General features: G+C 38.9%; 1 protein-coding gene and 1 pseudogene across 3 annotated transcripts in view; one reads left to right on the plus strand and one right to left on the minus strand.

Annotated features, from left to right (window-relative positions):
- PPP2R2B (protein phosphatase 2 regulatory subunit Bbeta) overlaps positions 1-3,616 on the minus strand; it is a 495,413-nt gene extending 491,797 nt beyond the window's left edge. Inside the window, exons 1-2 of one of the 3 annotated variants that reach the window (XM_037800851.1) lie at positions 3,459-3,616; positions 3,262-3,339 (exon numbers count right to left, since the gene is read on the minus strand). In XM_037800851.1, the coding sequence (XP_037656779.1) occupies positions 3,262-3,311 (50 nt within the window). In that variant the 5' untranslated portion in view covers positions 3,312-3,339; positions 3,459-3,616. The remainder of the gene's footprint in view (positions 1-3,261; positions 3,340-3,458) is intronic. The other 2 variants (XM_037800850.1, XM_037800852.1) reach the window with 2 other exon arrangements.
- Positions 3,617-4,830: 1,214 nt separating this feature from the next.
- Positions 4,831-5,847, plus strand: LOC119507787 (annotated as a pseudogene).
- Positions 5,848-14,357: the final 8,510 nt, after the last annotated feature.

Consider the following 14,357-nt stretch of genomic DNA (forward strand, 5'->3'; position numbering starts at 1 on the left):
GATTGCTCAAAGGGAGTGTTCTTACTTACTTACCTTCCTTCATCCCTAAAATACAGTCCATTACCTCCGAATTAAATCTTGAAAAATTTCTGCATGCTAAGTTGTTTAAAATCACTGTCTATTATTCTTACAACAGTTATTCAAGGTAGGTTTTATTATACTAATGAATATATCACTTAGACCAGTATTTAGATCATAATAAAATGCTTAGAAAAAGTATTACCTGCTATTATTATAGTATAAAGGCAGGAATAGTATAAATGTCAATAATCAAGATAACTAATGTTTTAATGCAGTATTTTAAAAAACTCATAGAAAACCATAAAAAAAAAAAAACAAAAAAAAACCAGAAAATGTTCAATGATCACAGTCAGTTACAGTGATTATATCATTGAGATACATTATTAAAGGTAGAATTCCTTGGTCACGGTTTATGTGGGCATATTTTAACACTTTTTAATTTAAACTATCAATTGTCCCTTAGGGAAATGCTAATGACATATATTCACCAGCAATCAACAATGTATAAAATTGCCCATTTCCCCAAATCTCCAATTTGAAACATTAATATATATGTAATATATTATATAAAAATAAATAAATTTATTTTCATTCACCTAACCCTTACAACCATCCTAATGAATACCTGTATTATTATACTAATTTGCAGATGAGGAAAATGAAGCACAGAGAGATTAAGTATCTTGACCAAGGTTGGTAGAACTAGGATGGAAAAGCCACAAGTACAACAAGTAAAGTGAACATGAAAGTTGAGTAACTTTTATTGATTTTGATCAGTGTAGAAGAACAACTTGGGTAGATCAGGGTAATTAAAAAAATGAATCTGCATTTTCATTAGGAGAAAGAGAAGGTCATTCATTAATCCACTCAACAAGTATTCACCTGCCACTGAGGCAGCATTAGTGCAGGTTTAAATGACGTCCAAGATACGCTCGTCAGGGGACCTGATGTGAGTGGCAGTGTGTTAGCCTCTAACCCAATTCTCCTCTTATAAGACATTTCTCCCTTGATTCAACATTGTGCAGTAGATGTTCCAGACAAAAGTCTGCATTGCCTGTCATTCTGACTCTGACTCCATGACCCAGTTAATGGTTAGTACCAACAGGTTACTTATTTATCATACTCAATAAACATTTAAATCAGTTGTTTTTCAGTTCACTTGCGTCAATGAAGGTCATCTAAGGGCGTGTATGAAAAACTCAGATTTCAGGGCCTCATCCCAACCCTACTAAATCAGATCACTGTCTTCAAAACAATGTCCAGGAGCTTTGGAGTCCCATGGACAGGGTGTGAAACCTCAGTCAACCATTTATTAGCTGTGGGGCCTTTAGCAAGGAACTTCATCTGTTTTAAAAAAAACTTCAATATCCTCATAGTTAAAGTAGGAATAAAAATGCCTTTTCTCTTAAGGTTTTGGTAAGGATTAAATTAGAATGAGGGCCTAATACTGATGATATATATAAAAATAGATTACAAATACTGAGTACTTGAAATGTGTCAAGCACCGTGGCAAATGCTGTACCTGCACCATCTTATTAACTTGTCTAAAGCACTTAGAGTCCTCCCCAGTAGTAAGTCCTCAATCGATAAGCTTTATACTTAGAGTGGACACTCAGAATCCTCCTAAGTGGTGGGAAGCCAGTCAGAGAGACAAAATCTAAGTCCAGAGTCAGAGTCAGGGAATAATGGTTAACCTAACACAAGTCATCTAGCCTGCTGGTCCCCAAATGCCAGTGCCCTGCATCAGAATCATCTGGGTGAGCTCCTTAAAACATATTTTATCAACCTGGTCCTCCAGACTCAAAGTCAGTACTTCTTGGGGGACAATGAAGTCTATTGTTTAAAAAGCACCTCAGGTGGTTTTGATGTAAAACCAAGATTTAAAACAACTCATTAACTTGAGCTTTAGTTTCTTCAAGACCTATGAGGTTAGGGTCTAGGTCAATTTTTTTTCCCCCTTCTCCCCCCCCCCCTTTTTTATCCCTAATATCTAACACAGTGTTGCCATATAGAAGATCCTCAAAAATATTTATTGATTAGCTGAGCATAAAGTGGGCCTAGTAATATCTCCTATGCCTACCTCATAGGGGTTTTAGGAAAAATTGTTTGTAAGGTTTCACTTAGTGCATCTGAAAACTAGAAGATACTAGACAGTGGAATTTTAGAGACTAATGTATTAATTTACTTCAGTGTGCCTTCTCTAACTCTTTAAACATCATTCATTTGGTTTTGGGGTACCCACCATTCAATTAAGTCTCTAAAAATGAATTATAGCAAGGTTGCAAATAAAATACTTCCTTCAAATGACTCAAAATAATTTTTCTCGAATTATTTTTTACTCAGAATTAACATGATAGTATGACCCCAAGGTCCACATATGTTTATGAATGTTAGTTCAGCCCTGTAAACTGTTCATTACTTCACTCATTAAAGTAGTTTTAGATCTGTGTTATACTATATCTGGTATCTATGCCTACCACCAATGAAGGAAAAGCTGTTTCAGGCAATACCATTGCATTCCACCAGAACAGCTAAACCTTGATTCAAAATACCCAGAAGTGCTTTTCTAGTTCTTTCTGACTGCCTATCATTCAGCTATTTTGAAATGCATACAGTCATCCTTTGGGAGAGTCATAGAGGTTTCCAAGCTCAGGCTTATAGTGGGCATTCTTTTCTTATAAGGAAAGAAAGTGCAGAAAATTAACAAGTGCTTTAGGGGGAGGAAAACTAATGCATCATTTCCGGTAAAGGGTCCTGGAATAGAAAAACCTCCTGAGAACCAGAAAGGCCATTATATGCTAATATTGGGACTCAACAGAACCATAAGTCATATGACAATACTTTAATTCTTAATTCTCCCTACATGCTTCGGTGTAGAAGAAGTGATACTCAACACAGAATGAAAGGAAGAAATTAATGACTGATCGTCTTGAAATGTCTGGATTCAGAATTTTACAGAGCTGACCAATCATCCTGAAATGGGACTTGCCTAGTTTAGCCTCTCTCTGCAAACCTATTTCACTGGAAGTTCATTTTAGTGAGGCCTCATTGGTGGAAATAAAATAAGCTTCACCATAAAAAGGGATAGAAAGAAATTATTAAATCCATTTCTAACTCAGAGTGCTCTTCTGGGATGCTGGGGACTTACATTCATGGAAGCAAAGATGAAAGTTTTCAAAGCTAGAACCAGCACAAACTCCCAAGGAGGCAAGTTAAAGGTAAGGGGCAGCTTTCTCCTACCTTCTGTGGTTCCAATCTCGATAGTGCCTTTCACTTGACTGAAGCACCATAGTGTGTCCTGGGTGAGCGTCCCAAATCCTGAAAGTACACAAGCAAATACTTGAGGTTAGGTAGGAGCTCCCACTTGTTCTTAAAAGGCCAGTAAGAAAAGAAATGCATGGTGTAATCTATGCATTTCTAAAGGGAGATTTGCACACCAGGTATCATGTTGTTGGTGGAGACACTCCAATTAGTCCTGGGAGGATCGTCAGTCTGCAAGCCCCACATCTTACTCTGAATCACTGCTGTCTCTTCCCATCTGACCATGCCAGGGCTATTTTGAACTGGAGCAATCGGAGTTAGTCCCTTCCCAGCCCCTGGCAGCATCCTCCAGCAGTTATGAAGGGCCTGCAGTCACACCCTGTGTGACTGCCTCTTTTCATAGGAATACTAATGCTTTCAATTGTTTTCCTTCTGTGGCAGTGGGGAATGAAAAGAGGCAGTTCCTCAGAGAGCAAAGAGGGAAAGAAAAGTAACTTAAAAAAAACGAAACAAAAAACAATAACTGGGTTTCACAACTTGTATGGTTGAACTGTCAGGAAGGGGTCGGACACCCAGAGAATTTTTATCTGTCTCACTTACTCCTTGACTGCCAAATTCCAAGCTGACTGGAGAGTAGGGGAAAGCAAAAGAAGGTTGGAAGTGAGGGATGTGGGGTGGCCAGCACAAAGCGGGGGAGTCAGTTTCTGACAAATATAACCTATTTAGTTCCTGTGGAGGTTTGTGTTTGAAATTCAAATTGAACATTTGGAGGGGTTAAATTTTCTGACACTTAGGCTCATTTGTGACTTCAGGTTCCTACTAATACATGTATTGAAGTCAAAAGGGTCCTTTTCATAACACTTCTGGAGAGCTGTGGTGCTAGTTTCCTCCGAAACAGCATGATTGGGTCCTTCGATTCTACCAGGTTTTTATTAAGAGTATTACATAGTCAGAGTTTGAGAGAGGATGTGAATTTAAGAATGACTAAATTCAGTAGGAAAAAACATCAAAATCAAAACCAAAATGGCCCCTTAAAAATGTACACAAAACTGAGAAGTCATCCTCATTGTCAGCAACAGATTTTTATTGAACTCCTATATGGAAACATGAATTCACTCAGTCACATGAGACTAGAAATGATCCTCATATGCTTTTCCCACTGTTCTTGATCTTTGATGGAAACAACATAAGGTCATCACTTTGCAGTCAGACAGGGTTTGTGGCTTGTCTCTGACCTGGGACAAGTTCCTAAACATGATGAGACCTTGATGCCTCATCTTTAAAATGGCATAAACTCTCAGTGTTGTTTTGGATATTGAATGTGCTTAATACAGTGCCTGTTGAAAACCTTAATAAAGGTGGAAAATATTCTAAAATATTCAATAGCAAAAACAAATATTAGCTGAGAAATTTTGACAAGTACTGTACATGGAGTATCTCCATTAGCACACAATTCTATAAGGAGGGTGATACTATCACCCCATTTTACAGGTGAAAAAACTGAGACTCAGAAAGCTTTGGTAACTTGCTAAATGTCACACCTAGGGCATGGCAGAGCTGGGCTTTCAAACAAGGTTCTTGAATCCTAGTATTCCCCAGGTGCAGGGGTCAGCCTGACCTTTTAACTGTTGGGGCTGTCAGGCAAGAAAGACTTCACAGCTTGAACTAGAGTCTCGTTGGAAAACTGAGCTGGAACACTGTTTCAAATGCTAAGGATTAAAATTTCAATGTCAGACAGCCATTGCCATACATTAAGCTCCATGGAGACAGTTCCAGGGCAAGTGTGAGCCCAGTGAGCAATGGGTGATTCTGCCTTGAAGATGAAAAATAACTAGGCAAAGGGCAAAGGAGACCCTAAGAAGCTGAGAGACAAAATGTCATCATATGAATTCTTTGTGCAGACCTGCTGGGACGAGCACAAGAAGCAGCACTGGAAGCTTCAGTCAACTCTTCAGAGTTTTCTAAGAAGTGCTCAGAGAGGTAGAAGACCATGTCTGCTAAAGAGAAAAGAAAATTTGAAGACATGGCCATGGCAGACAAGGCCCATTCTGAAAGAGAAATGAAAACCTATATCCTTCCTAAAGGGGAAACGAAAAAGAAGGTCAAGGATCCCAATGCACCCAAGAGGCCTCCTTTGGCTTTTTTCTTGTTTTGTTCTAAGTGTCGCCCAAAACTGAAAGGCAAACATGCTGGCCTATCCATTGGCAATGTTGCAAGGAAACCAGGGTAGATGTGGAATAATACTGCTGCATAGGACAAGTAGCCTTGAAAAAGCAGGCTGCTAAGCTGAAGGAGAAATACGAAAAGAATATTGCTGCATACCGAGCTAAAGGAAAGCCTGATGCAGCAAAAAAGGGAGTTGCCAAGGCTGAGACAAGTGAGAAAAAGAAGGCGGAGAAGGAAGATGAAGAAGAAGAGGAAGATGAGGGGGAGGAGGAAGATGAAGATGAAGAAGATGATGATGATGATAAAAAAGTTGGTTTTAGTACAGTATTTTTTCTTGTCTATAAAGAATTTAACCCCCTTGTACACAACTCAGTCCTAAAGGAAAAAACTGAAATGTAAAGCTGTGTAAGATTTGTTTCTAAACTGTACAGTGTCCTTTTTTGAATAGTTAACACACTACCGAATGTGTCTTCAGATAGCCCCATCTTGGCAGTCTTTTCAATAGCCAATAACCTTGCCTGGTACAGTATGGGGGGTGTAAATTGGCATGCAAATTGAAAGCAGGTTCTTGTGCAAAGACAAATTAGTTATATAAGGGGCTGGTATTTTTTTCATCTTCATTTATCTCTTTGTAGCTTATCTGAAATAATTTGTCATTCTGTTAACTGAATATCACTCTGTAATTGAAAAAAAAAGTTGCAGCTGTTTTATTGACATTCTGAATGCTTCTAAGTAAACACAATTAAAAATATATCTGTATATCAATGTCAGGACTTCCAGGGAAGATGGTGGAGTAGGGAGCTCCAGGACTTAACCCTCCCACCAAAACAACTATTAAACAGGCAGGAACTGTCAAAAAACTATTTTGAAACTCCAGAGGCCAGAAGAACACTGTATAGCATCCAGGGAAGAACGGGAGGGAGAGACAGATAAATTATGGTTAAGAACTGTAAACTGCTCTCTCCACACAGCAGCTACTGGCGACCATCCCCCACTCTTGCAGCAGGTTGCTGTGGGATGCTGTCCCTGGCTAGCTGCTGGTGACAGAAAGGGACATAAAAATCCTCTTCCCCAAGAACACGGGTGGGTGTCACCTTCCGCTAGTCATGGCTTTGCACTATGAATTCAGATTGCTGAGTCCGGGTCTGAGGGCAGCTACTGTTTCAACCCTCCATGGACAGGGGCAGAGGTGGTGGAGATTTAAAGACAGTGCTTCCTCATGCTGCAGGGGACAGTTAGCTGAAGGGCTGCATTTTGTGGGCATGCCAAGAAAGCTCAGCTTTGGGGAGGCATCGGAGAAGACTTTGGAACCCTTCCTGATACCTTCGCCAGGGCACTTTGGAGCTGGTCTGCACCCTCTTTGTGGGTCTCTGTTTCTGTTTTGCCGGGGAAAGACTTTCTTGGGCGAGTCCTCACCAGGGTGATGCTCATCCCACAATTTGTCTTCCATGCAAAAGCAGTGTGAGACAACAAAAGGTATGTAGAAAACTATAGAGGCAAACAGTCTGGGACAAAGGCCTGCCAGCATCAGATATGTGGGAGAGGGAGGTCTGTCTCCTAGAAAACAGAGGGGACAACCAAACTCCTGTAAACAGGAGAACTCTAAAACAACTAACAAGCAAAAGTTCAGTACAAGACAGGGGCCCAGAAAGATAGGAAAAACCCTGCACACTGCATTTTCCTTGGGAAAACCTTCCTGATAGGAGGGCTAAAGCTCAAGAAAATCTCTGTCTTATCACCAGCTGGTTACAAAATGAAGAAAACAGTCATCCCATGGAGTAAATCCCAGAGTTAAACACTTTCACATATTAAAGTGTACAATGTTCAACAAAAGAGTGAAGCCAAAAAAAGAAACAGAAAATGATGATCCATCAAAAGGAAGAGGGCAAAAATATAGAAAACACCAATGAAGAAGAAGAGAATGCATACATGCCAAACAAAGCCTTTAAAAAAAGAATGATCTTAAAGATGCTCAAGGAGATGATGGAAACTACAGCGAGAGAACTGAAGGATTCAGAAAAACAATGAATGAACAATATGAGGTTTCTAAGTAAAGAGATAGACATTTTAAAAAGGACCAAACAAAAATACTGGAGTTGAAGACAATAGCTGAAATGAAAAATGCCCAGGAGGGTTTCAAGAGCAGATTGGAGCTGGCAGAAGAAAGAATCAGTGAACTTGAAGACAAGACACTTGAAATGAGTCAGCTGAGGAACAAAAAGAAAAAAGAAAAATTCAAAGTCTAAATAGCCTAAGACAGCTATAGGATGCTATTAAGCATACCAATATATACATTATGGAGTCTCAGAAGAAGAAGAAAGAAAGAAAGGGGCAGAAGGAATAGCCAAAGAAATAATGACAAGGAACTTCCAAAACTTAGCAAAAGATGTGAATATGCACATCCAAGAAGCTCAGGAACACCAAACAGGATAAACATAAAGAAAAAAACACCACAGCAAATGTTGATTACACTGTCAAATGCAAAGGAAAAGGAGAGAGTTCTGAAAGATGCAAGAGAAAAGCAGTGTTATATACAAGGAAGTCCCAGTTAGACTGCGTGCCAGTTCCTCATCAGAAACCATAGAGGCAAGAAGGCAGTGCGATGAAGTACTTAAGGTGCTGAAAGAAAATAACTGCCAGCTGAGAATTCTATATCTGGTGAGACTCTCTTTCAAAAATGAGGGCAAGACCCTTGAGGAGTCTGTGGAGAATGCAGGGGTATTCGCCTACCCCACCTCCATGGTTGCTAACATGACCACAGACATAGGGGACTGGTGGTTTGATGGGTTGAGCCCTCTACCATAAGTTTTACCCTTGGGAAGACGGTTGCTGCAAAGGAGAGGCTAGGCCTCCCTATGGTTGTGCCTAAGAGCCTCCTCCCGAATGCCTCTTTGTTGCTCAGATGTGGCCCTCTCTCTCTGGCTAAGCCAACTTGAAAGGTGAAATCACTGCCCTCCCCTCTACGTGGGACCGGACACCCAGGGGAGTGAATCTCCCTGGCAACGTGGAATATGACTCCCGGGGAGGAATGTAGACCCGGCATCGTGGGACGGAGAACATCTTCTTGACCAAAAGGGGGATGTGAAAGGAAATGAAATAAGCTTCAGTGGCAGAGAGAATCCAAAAGGAGCTGAGAGGTCACTCTGGTGGGCACTCTTACGCACACTTTAGACAACCCTTTTTAGGTTCTAAAGAATTGGGGTAGCTGGTGGTGGATACCTGAAACTATCAAACTACAACCCAGAACCCATGAATCTCGAAGACAGTTGTATAAAAATGTAGCTTATGAGGGGTGACAATGGGATTGGGAAAGCCATAAGGACCAAACTCCACTTTGTCTAGTTTATGGATGGATGCGTAGAAAAATAGGGGAAGGAAACAAACAGACAAAGGTACCCAGTGTTCTTTTTTACTTCAATTGCTCTTTTTCACTCTAATTATTATTCTTGTTATTTTTGTGTGTGTGCTAATGAAGGTGTTAGGGATTGATTTAGGTGATGAATGTACAACTATGTAATGGTACTGTAAACAATCGAAAGTACGATTTGTTTTGTATGACTGCGTGGTATGTGAATATATCTCAATAAAATGAAGATTAAAAAAAAAAAATGAGGGCAAGATTAAGAAATTCTCAGGAAGACAGAAGCTGAGGAAGTTTATCACCACTAGACTTGACCTATAAGCAGTGGGAAAAGAAGTTCTTCAGACTATATGGAAAGGACACTAGACAGTGGTTCAAAGCAGCATAAGGAATTAAAGACCTATGGTAAAGGTAACCATTTGGATAATTATAAATGCCAGTATTATTGTATTGTACTTTTGGTATGTAATTCCACTTCTTGCTTCCTATAGGTGCTAAAATGCAAATGCATAAAAAGTAATGATAAATCTAGGTATTTGAACATACAATATACAAAGATATAATCGGTAACAAGAACAAAAAAATGATGGGGGAACAGAGTGATGTAGGAAGAGTATATGTGTATGTTATTAAAATTAAATTGGTATCAAACCAAATATGATTGTTATATATTTAGGATGTTAAATATTAACCTCATGGTAACCAAAAGGAATTTAGAAGAAAAATATATCTAGAAATGAGCAAGAAGGAACTCAATATGCTACAACACAAGAAAGCTACTAAATATAAAAGTAGGCTTTGACAAAAGTGAGGGACAAAAATGTGTAAGACAAAGGCTTAATGGTAAAATGGCAGAAGAAATTAACATAAATGGATTAAACTCCCCAGTCAAAATGCAGAGATTGACAGAATGGATTAAAACAAACAAACAAAAAAACCCATGACCCAATTATATGCTGTCTACAAGAGACTCACCCTTCAAGTCAAAGATACAAGTAGTTTGAGGATGAAAGGATGCAAAAATATATACTATGCAAGTAGTAACCAAAAGAGAGCTGGGGTGGCTATAGTAACATTGGATAAAATAGACTTTAAGTCAAAAATAGTTATAATGTAGTGCATACAGCCACTGTCAAAAAAAAAAAAAAAAAAAGGCTGAAAAAGAGCCCAGACTTCAATTAGTGATATGAGTGAAGCAGGTCTGGTTAAGACCAGGGCAAGCCAGGCCAAAGGGTAAAGGTTGAAACTGATTGTGTTTTAAAACTTCAACTTTCATATGAGACCAAGGGAATAGATATCTATTTGGTACAGGATCTAAATTTTCTAAATGGTACAACTCTACAGTCGATTTGTTCAAACACCACAATTGCATGGAACTTTGAATAGGAAGTGACATACGGTAGGTTAGTATAGGCTGGAGTGAAATAGTGACACATCCCAGAGTAATTTGGGCAGATAATAAAAAATATATTTACGTATGACTCCCGGGGAGGAATGTAGACCCGGCATCGTGGGACGGAGAACATCTTCTTGACCAAAAGGGGGATGTGAAAGGAAATGAAATAAGCTTCAGTGGCAGAGAGATTCCAAAACGAGCCGAGAGATCACTCTGGTGGGCACTCTTACGCACACTTTAGACAACCTTTTTTAGGTTCTAAAGAATTGGGGTAGCTGGTGGTGGATACCTGAAACTATCAAACTACAACCTAGAACCCATGAATCTCGAAGACAGTTGTATAAAAATGTAGCTTATGAGGGGTAACAATGGGATTGGGAAAGCCATAAGGACCAAACTCCACTTTGTCTAGTTTATGGATGGATGTGTAGAAAAGTAGGGGAAGGAAACAAACAGACAAAGGTACCCAGTGTTCTTTTTTACTTCAATTGCTCTTTTTCACTCTAATTATTATTCTTGTTATTTTTGTGTGTGTGCTAATGAAGGTGTCAGGGATTGATTTAGGTGATGAATGTACAAGTATGTAATGGTACTGTAAACAATCGAAAGTACAATTTGTTTTGTATGACTGCGTGGTATGTGAATATATCTCAATAAAATGATGATTAAAAAAAATATATATATATATATATATTTACAGCCTCCGCCTCCCCAGCCCCGAGGATCTGGGGGAAGGTGCGGATGTGTTGGACATCCTCACCTGGACTGGTGCTGATGTTGTCACAAACATTGGGACTGGCGGTTTGATGTGCTGAGCCCTTGAGCATGGGACTTGCCCTTATGAAGCTCATTACCACAAAGGAGAGTCTAAACTTGTATGTAATGGTGCCTAAGAGTCTCCCCGAGTACCTCTTTGTTGTCAGATGTGGCCCTCTCTCTCTCTAACTGAGCCATCTCGACAGGTGAACTCACTGCCCTCCCCCCTACATGGGACCCGACTCCCAGGGTTGTAAATCTCCCTGGCAACGCAGAGTATGATTCCTGGGGAGGAATGTGGACCCGGCATCGTGGGACTGAGAGTATCTTCTTGACCAAAAGGGGGATGCAAAATGAGACGAAATAGTTTCAGTGGCTGAGAGATTCCAAATGGAGTCGAGAGGTCACTCTGGTGGACATTCTTATGCACTATATGGATAACACCTCTTAGGCTTTAATGTATTGGAATAGCTAGAAGTAAATACCTGAAACTACCAAACTCCAACCCAGCAGTCTGGACTCCTGAAGACAATTATATAATAATGTAGATTACAAGGGGTGACAGTGTGATTGTGAAGACCTTGTGGATCACACCCCCTTCATCTAGTGTATGCATGAGTGGAGGAATGGGGATAAAAACTAAAGGACAAATGGGGTGGGATGGGGGGATGATTTGGGTGTTCTTTTTTCACTTTTATTTTTTATTCTTGTTCTGGTTCTTTCTGATGTAAGGAAAATGTTCAGAGATAGATTGTGGTGATGAACGCATAACTATGTTATCATACTGTGGACAGTGGATTGTATACCATGGATGATTGTATGGTGTGTGAATGTATTTCAATAAAACTGAATTTAATTAAAAAAAATAGTTATGATGGGCAAAGATGGTCATCATATACTGATAACAGACAATTCAACAGGAAGATGTAATAATTATAAATATATATGCACCGAACAGCAGAGCCCTAAAATATCAGAAGCAAATACTGACAGATTTGAAGGGAAAAAATGATGGTTTTACATCAATGGTAGAATGTCACACACCATTCTCAATAATGGACAGACCATCTAGTCAGAAAATCAATAAGGAAACACAGACTTGAATGATATTCTAAACCACTAGCCCTAACAGACATATATAGAACACTGCACCCAACAAAAACAGTATGTACATTCTTCTCAAGTACATACATAAGGATCATTCTCTGGGATAGACCACATATTGGGTCAAAAAACAAGTCTCAATAAATTCAAAAATATTAAAATTATACAATGTATATTTTCTGACCACAACAGAACGAAGTTAGGAATCAATAACAAAGGGGGAAATGGAAAATTCACAAACACGTGGCAATTAAACAATATACTCTTAAACAACCAACAGGGTTAAAGAGGAAATCACAAGCAAAATTAGGAAATATCTTGAAATGAATGAAAATGAAAATACCAAAACTTATGGGATGCAGCAAAGGAAATGCTAAGAGGGAAATTTTTAGCTCTAAAGTAAAAAAAAAGAAATACTTCAAATCAGAGACCTAACCTCAAAACTGGAAGAACTAGAAGAAATGAGAGCAAAATAAACCCAAAGTGAGCAGAAGGAAGGAAATAGCAAAGATTAGATCAGAGATAAATGAAATAGAAAACAAAAAAACAATAGAGAGAATCAACAAAACCAAAAGTTGGTTCTTTGAAAAGACCAATAAAATCAACAAATTTTAACTAGTCGGACAGAAAAAAAGAGAGAGGATACAAATAATGAAAATCAAAAATGGAAAGGGGGACATTACTACTGACCTCAGTGAAATAAAAGGACTATAAGTGGATACCATGAACAACTGTATACCAATAAAGTAGATAACCTAGATGAAATTTACAAATTGTTAAAAACACACAAACTACCTAGATAAACTCAAGAAGAAATAGATCTCAACAAATCAATTTCTAGTAAAAAGATTGAATCAGTAACCAAAAACTAGCCAACAAAGAAAAGCCCAGGAAAAGCTTTACAGGGGAATTTTACCAAACATTCCAAGAAGAATTAATACCAATCCTGCTGAAACTCTTCCAAAACATTAAAGAGCAGGGGAACACTCCCTAAATCATTCTATGAAGCCAATGTCACCCTCACACTAAAGCTGGAAAAAGATACAAGAAAGGGAACTACAGAACAAAACCTCTTATGGCTATAGATGCAAAAATCCTCAACAAAACACTAGCAAACCAAATCCAGCAGCATATTAAAAGAATTATATACCATGTATTTTAATTTGCAAAAGCCAGTGAAATGCAATATGCCAGAAATGGGTTGGCTTTTACAATAGGGAGTTATTAACCTACAAGTTTACAGTTCTGAGAATGTAAAAATGTCCAAATCAAGGCATCAAAAGGCAATGCTTTCTCCCAAAAGATGGGCTATGGGTGATCATTAGCTCCTCTGTCACATGGCCAGGCACATGGCGATGCCTGCTGGTCTCTCCCTTCTCTCCCAGGTTTCATTGCCTCCAGTTTCTGGCTTCAGTGGCTTCCTCTCTGTTTTCTGTGAATCCTCTTTCAGCTTCTCTGGCTTTTATCTCTGAGCTTCTCTGGGGCTTTTTTCTGTGTTTTCTCTCTGTCTTTTAACCTCCTGTAAAGAACTCCAGTAAGAGGATTAAGACCCACTCTGAATGAGGTGGATCAAATTTCAACTTCAGTAAAGACCCTGCTCACCAAAAGATCCTACTTACAATGAGTCCACACCCACAGGAATGGATCAGCTTTAAGAACATGATCTTTTCTGAGGTCCATTCAGCTTCAAACTACCACACCATGATCAAGTGGGGTTTATCCCTGGTATGCAAGGGTGGTTTAACATAAGAAAATCAATTAATGTAATACATCACATTAAAAGAATGAAGGGAAAAAACACATAATAATTTCAATTGTTGCAGAAAAGGCATGTGACAAAATACAGCATCCTTTCTTGATAAAAACACTTTGAAAGATGGAAATAGAAGGAAATTTCCCAAAATGATCAAGGGCATATATGAAAAGCCCACTGCCAACATCCTACTTAATGGTGAAAGACAGAAAACTTTTCCTCTAAGTCAGGAATAAGATAAGGATTCAATGTTGTGCTGGATGCTCTTACCAGAGCAATTAGGCAAGAAAAAGAAATAAAATGCTTCCAACTTGGTAAGGAAGAAGTAAAACTTTCCCTATTTGCAGATGATATGATCCTATATACAGAAAATCCTGAAAAATCCACACCAAAGCTCCTAAAGATAATAAATGAATTCAGCAAAGTGGCAGGGTACAAGATCAACACCCCCAAATCAGTAGTGTTTCTACACACTAGCAATGAATAACCTGAAGAAGAAATCAAGGGAAAAAAAATCCATTTAAAAACAACTAAAAGAA

This window comes from Choloepus didactylus, chromosome 13 (assembly GCF_015220235.1).
Source record: "Choloepus didactylus isolate mChoDid1 chromosome 13, mChoDid1.pri, whole genome shotgun sequence".
NCBI classification, from domain to species: Eukaryota; Metazoa; Chordata; class Mammalia; order Pilosa; family Megalonychidae; genus Choloepus; species Choloepus didactylus.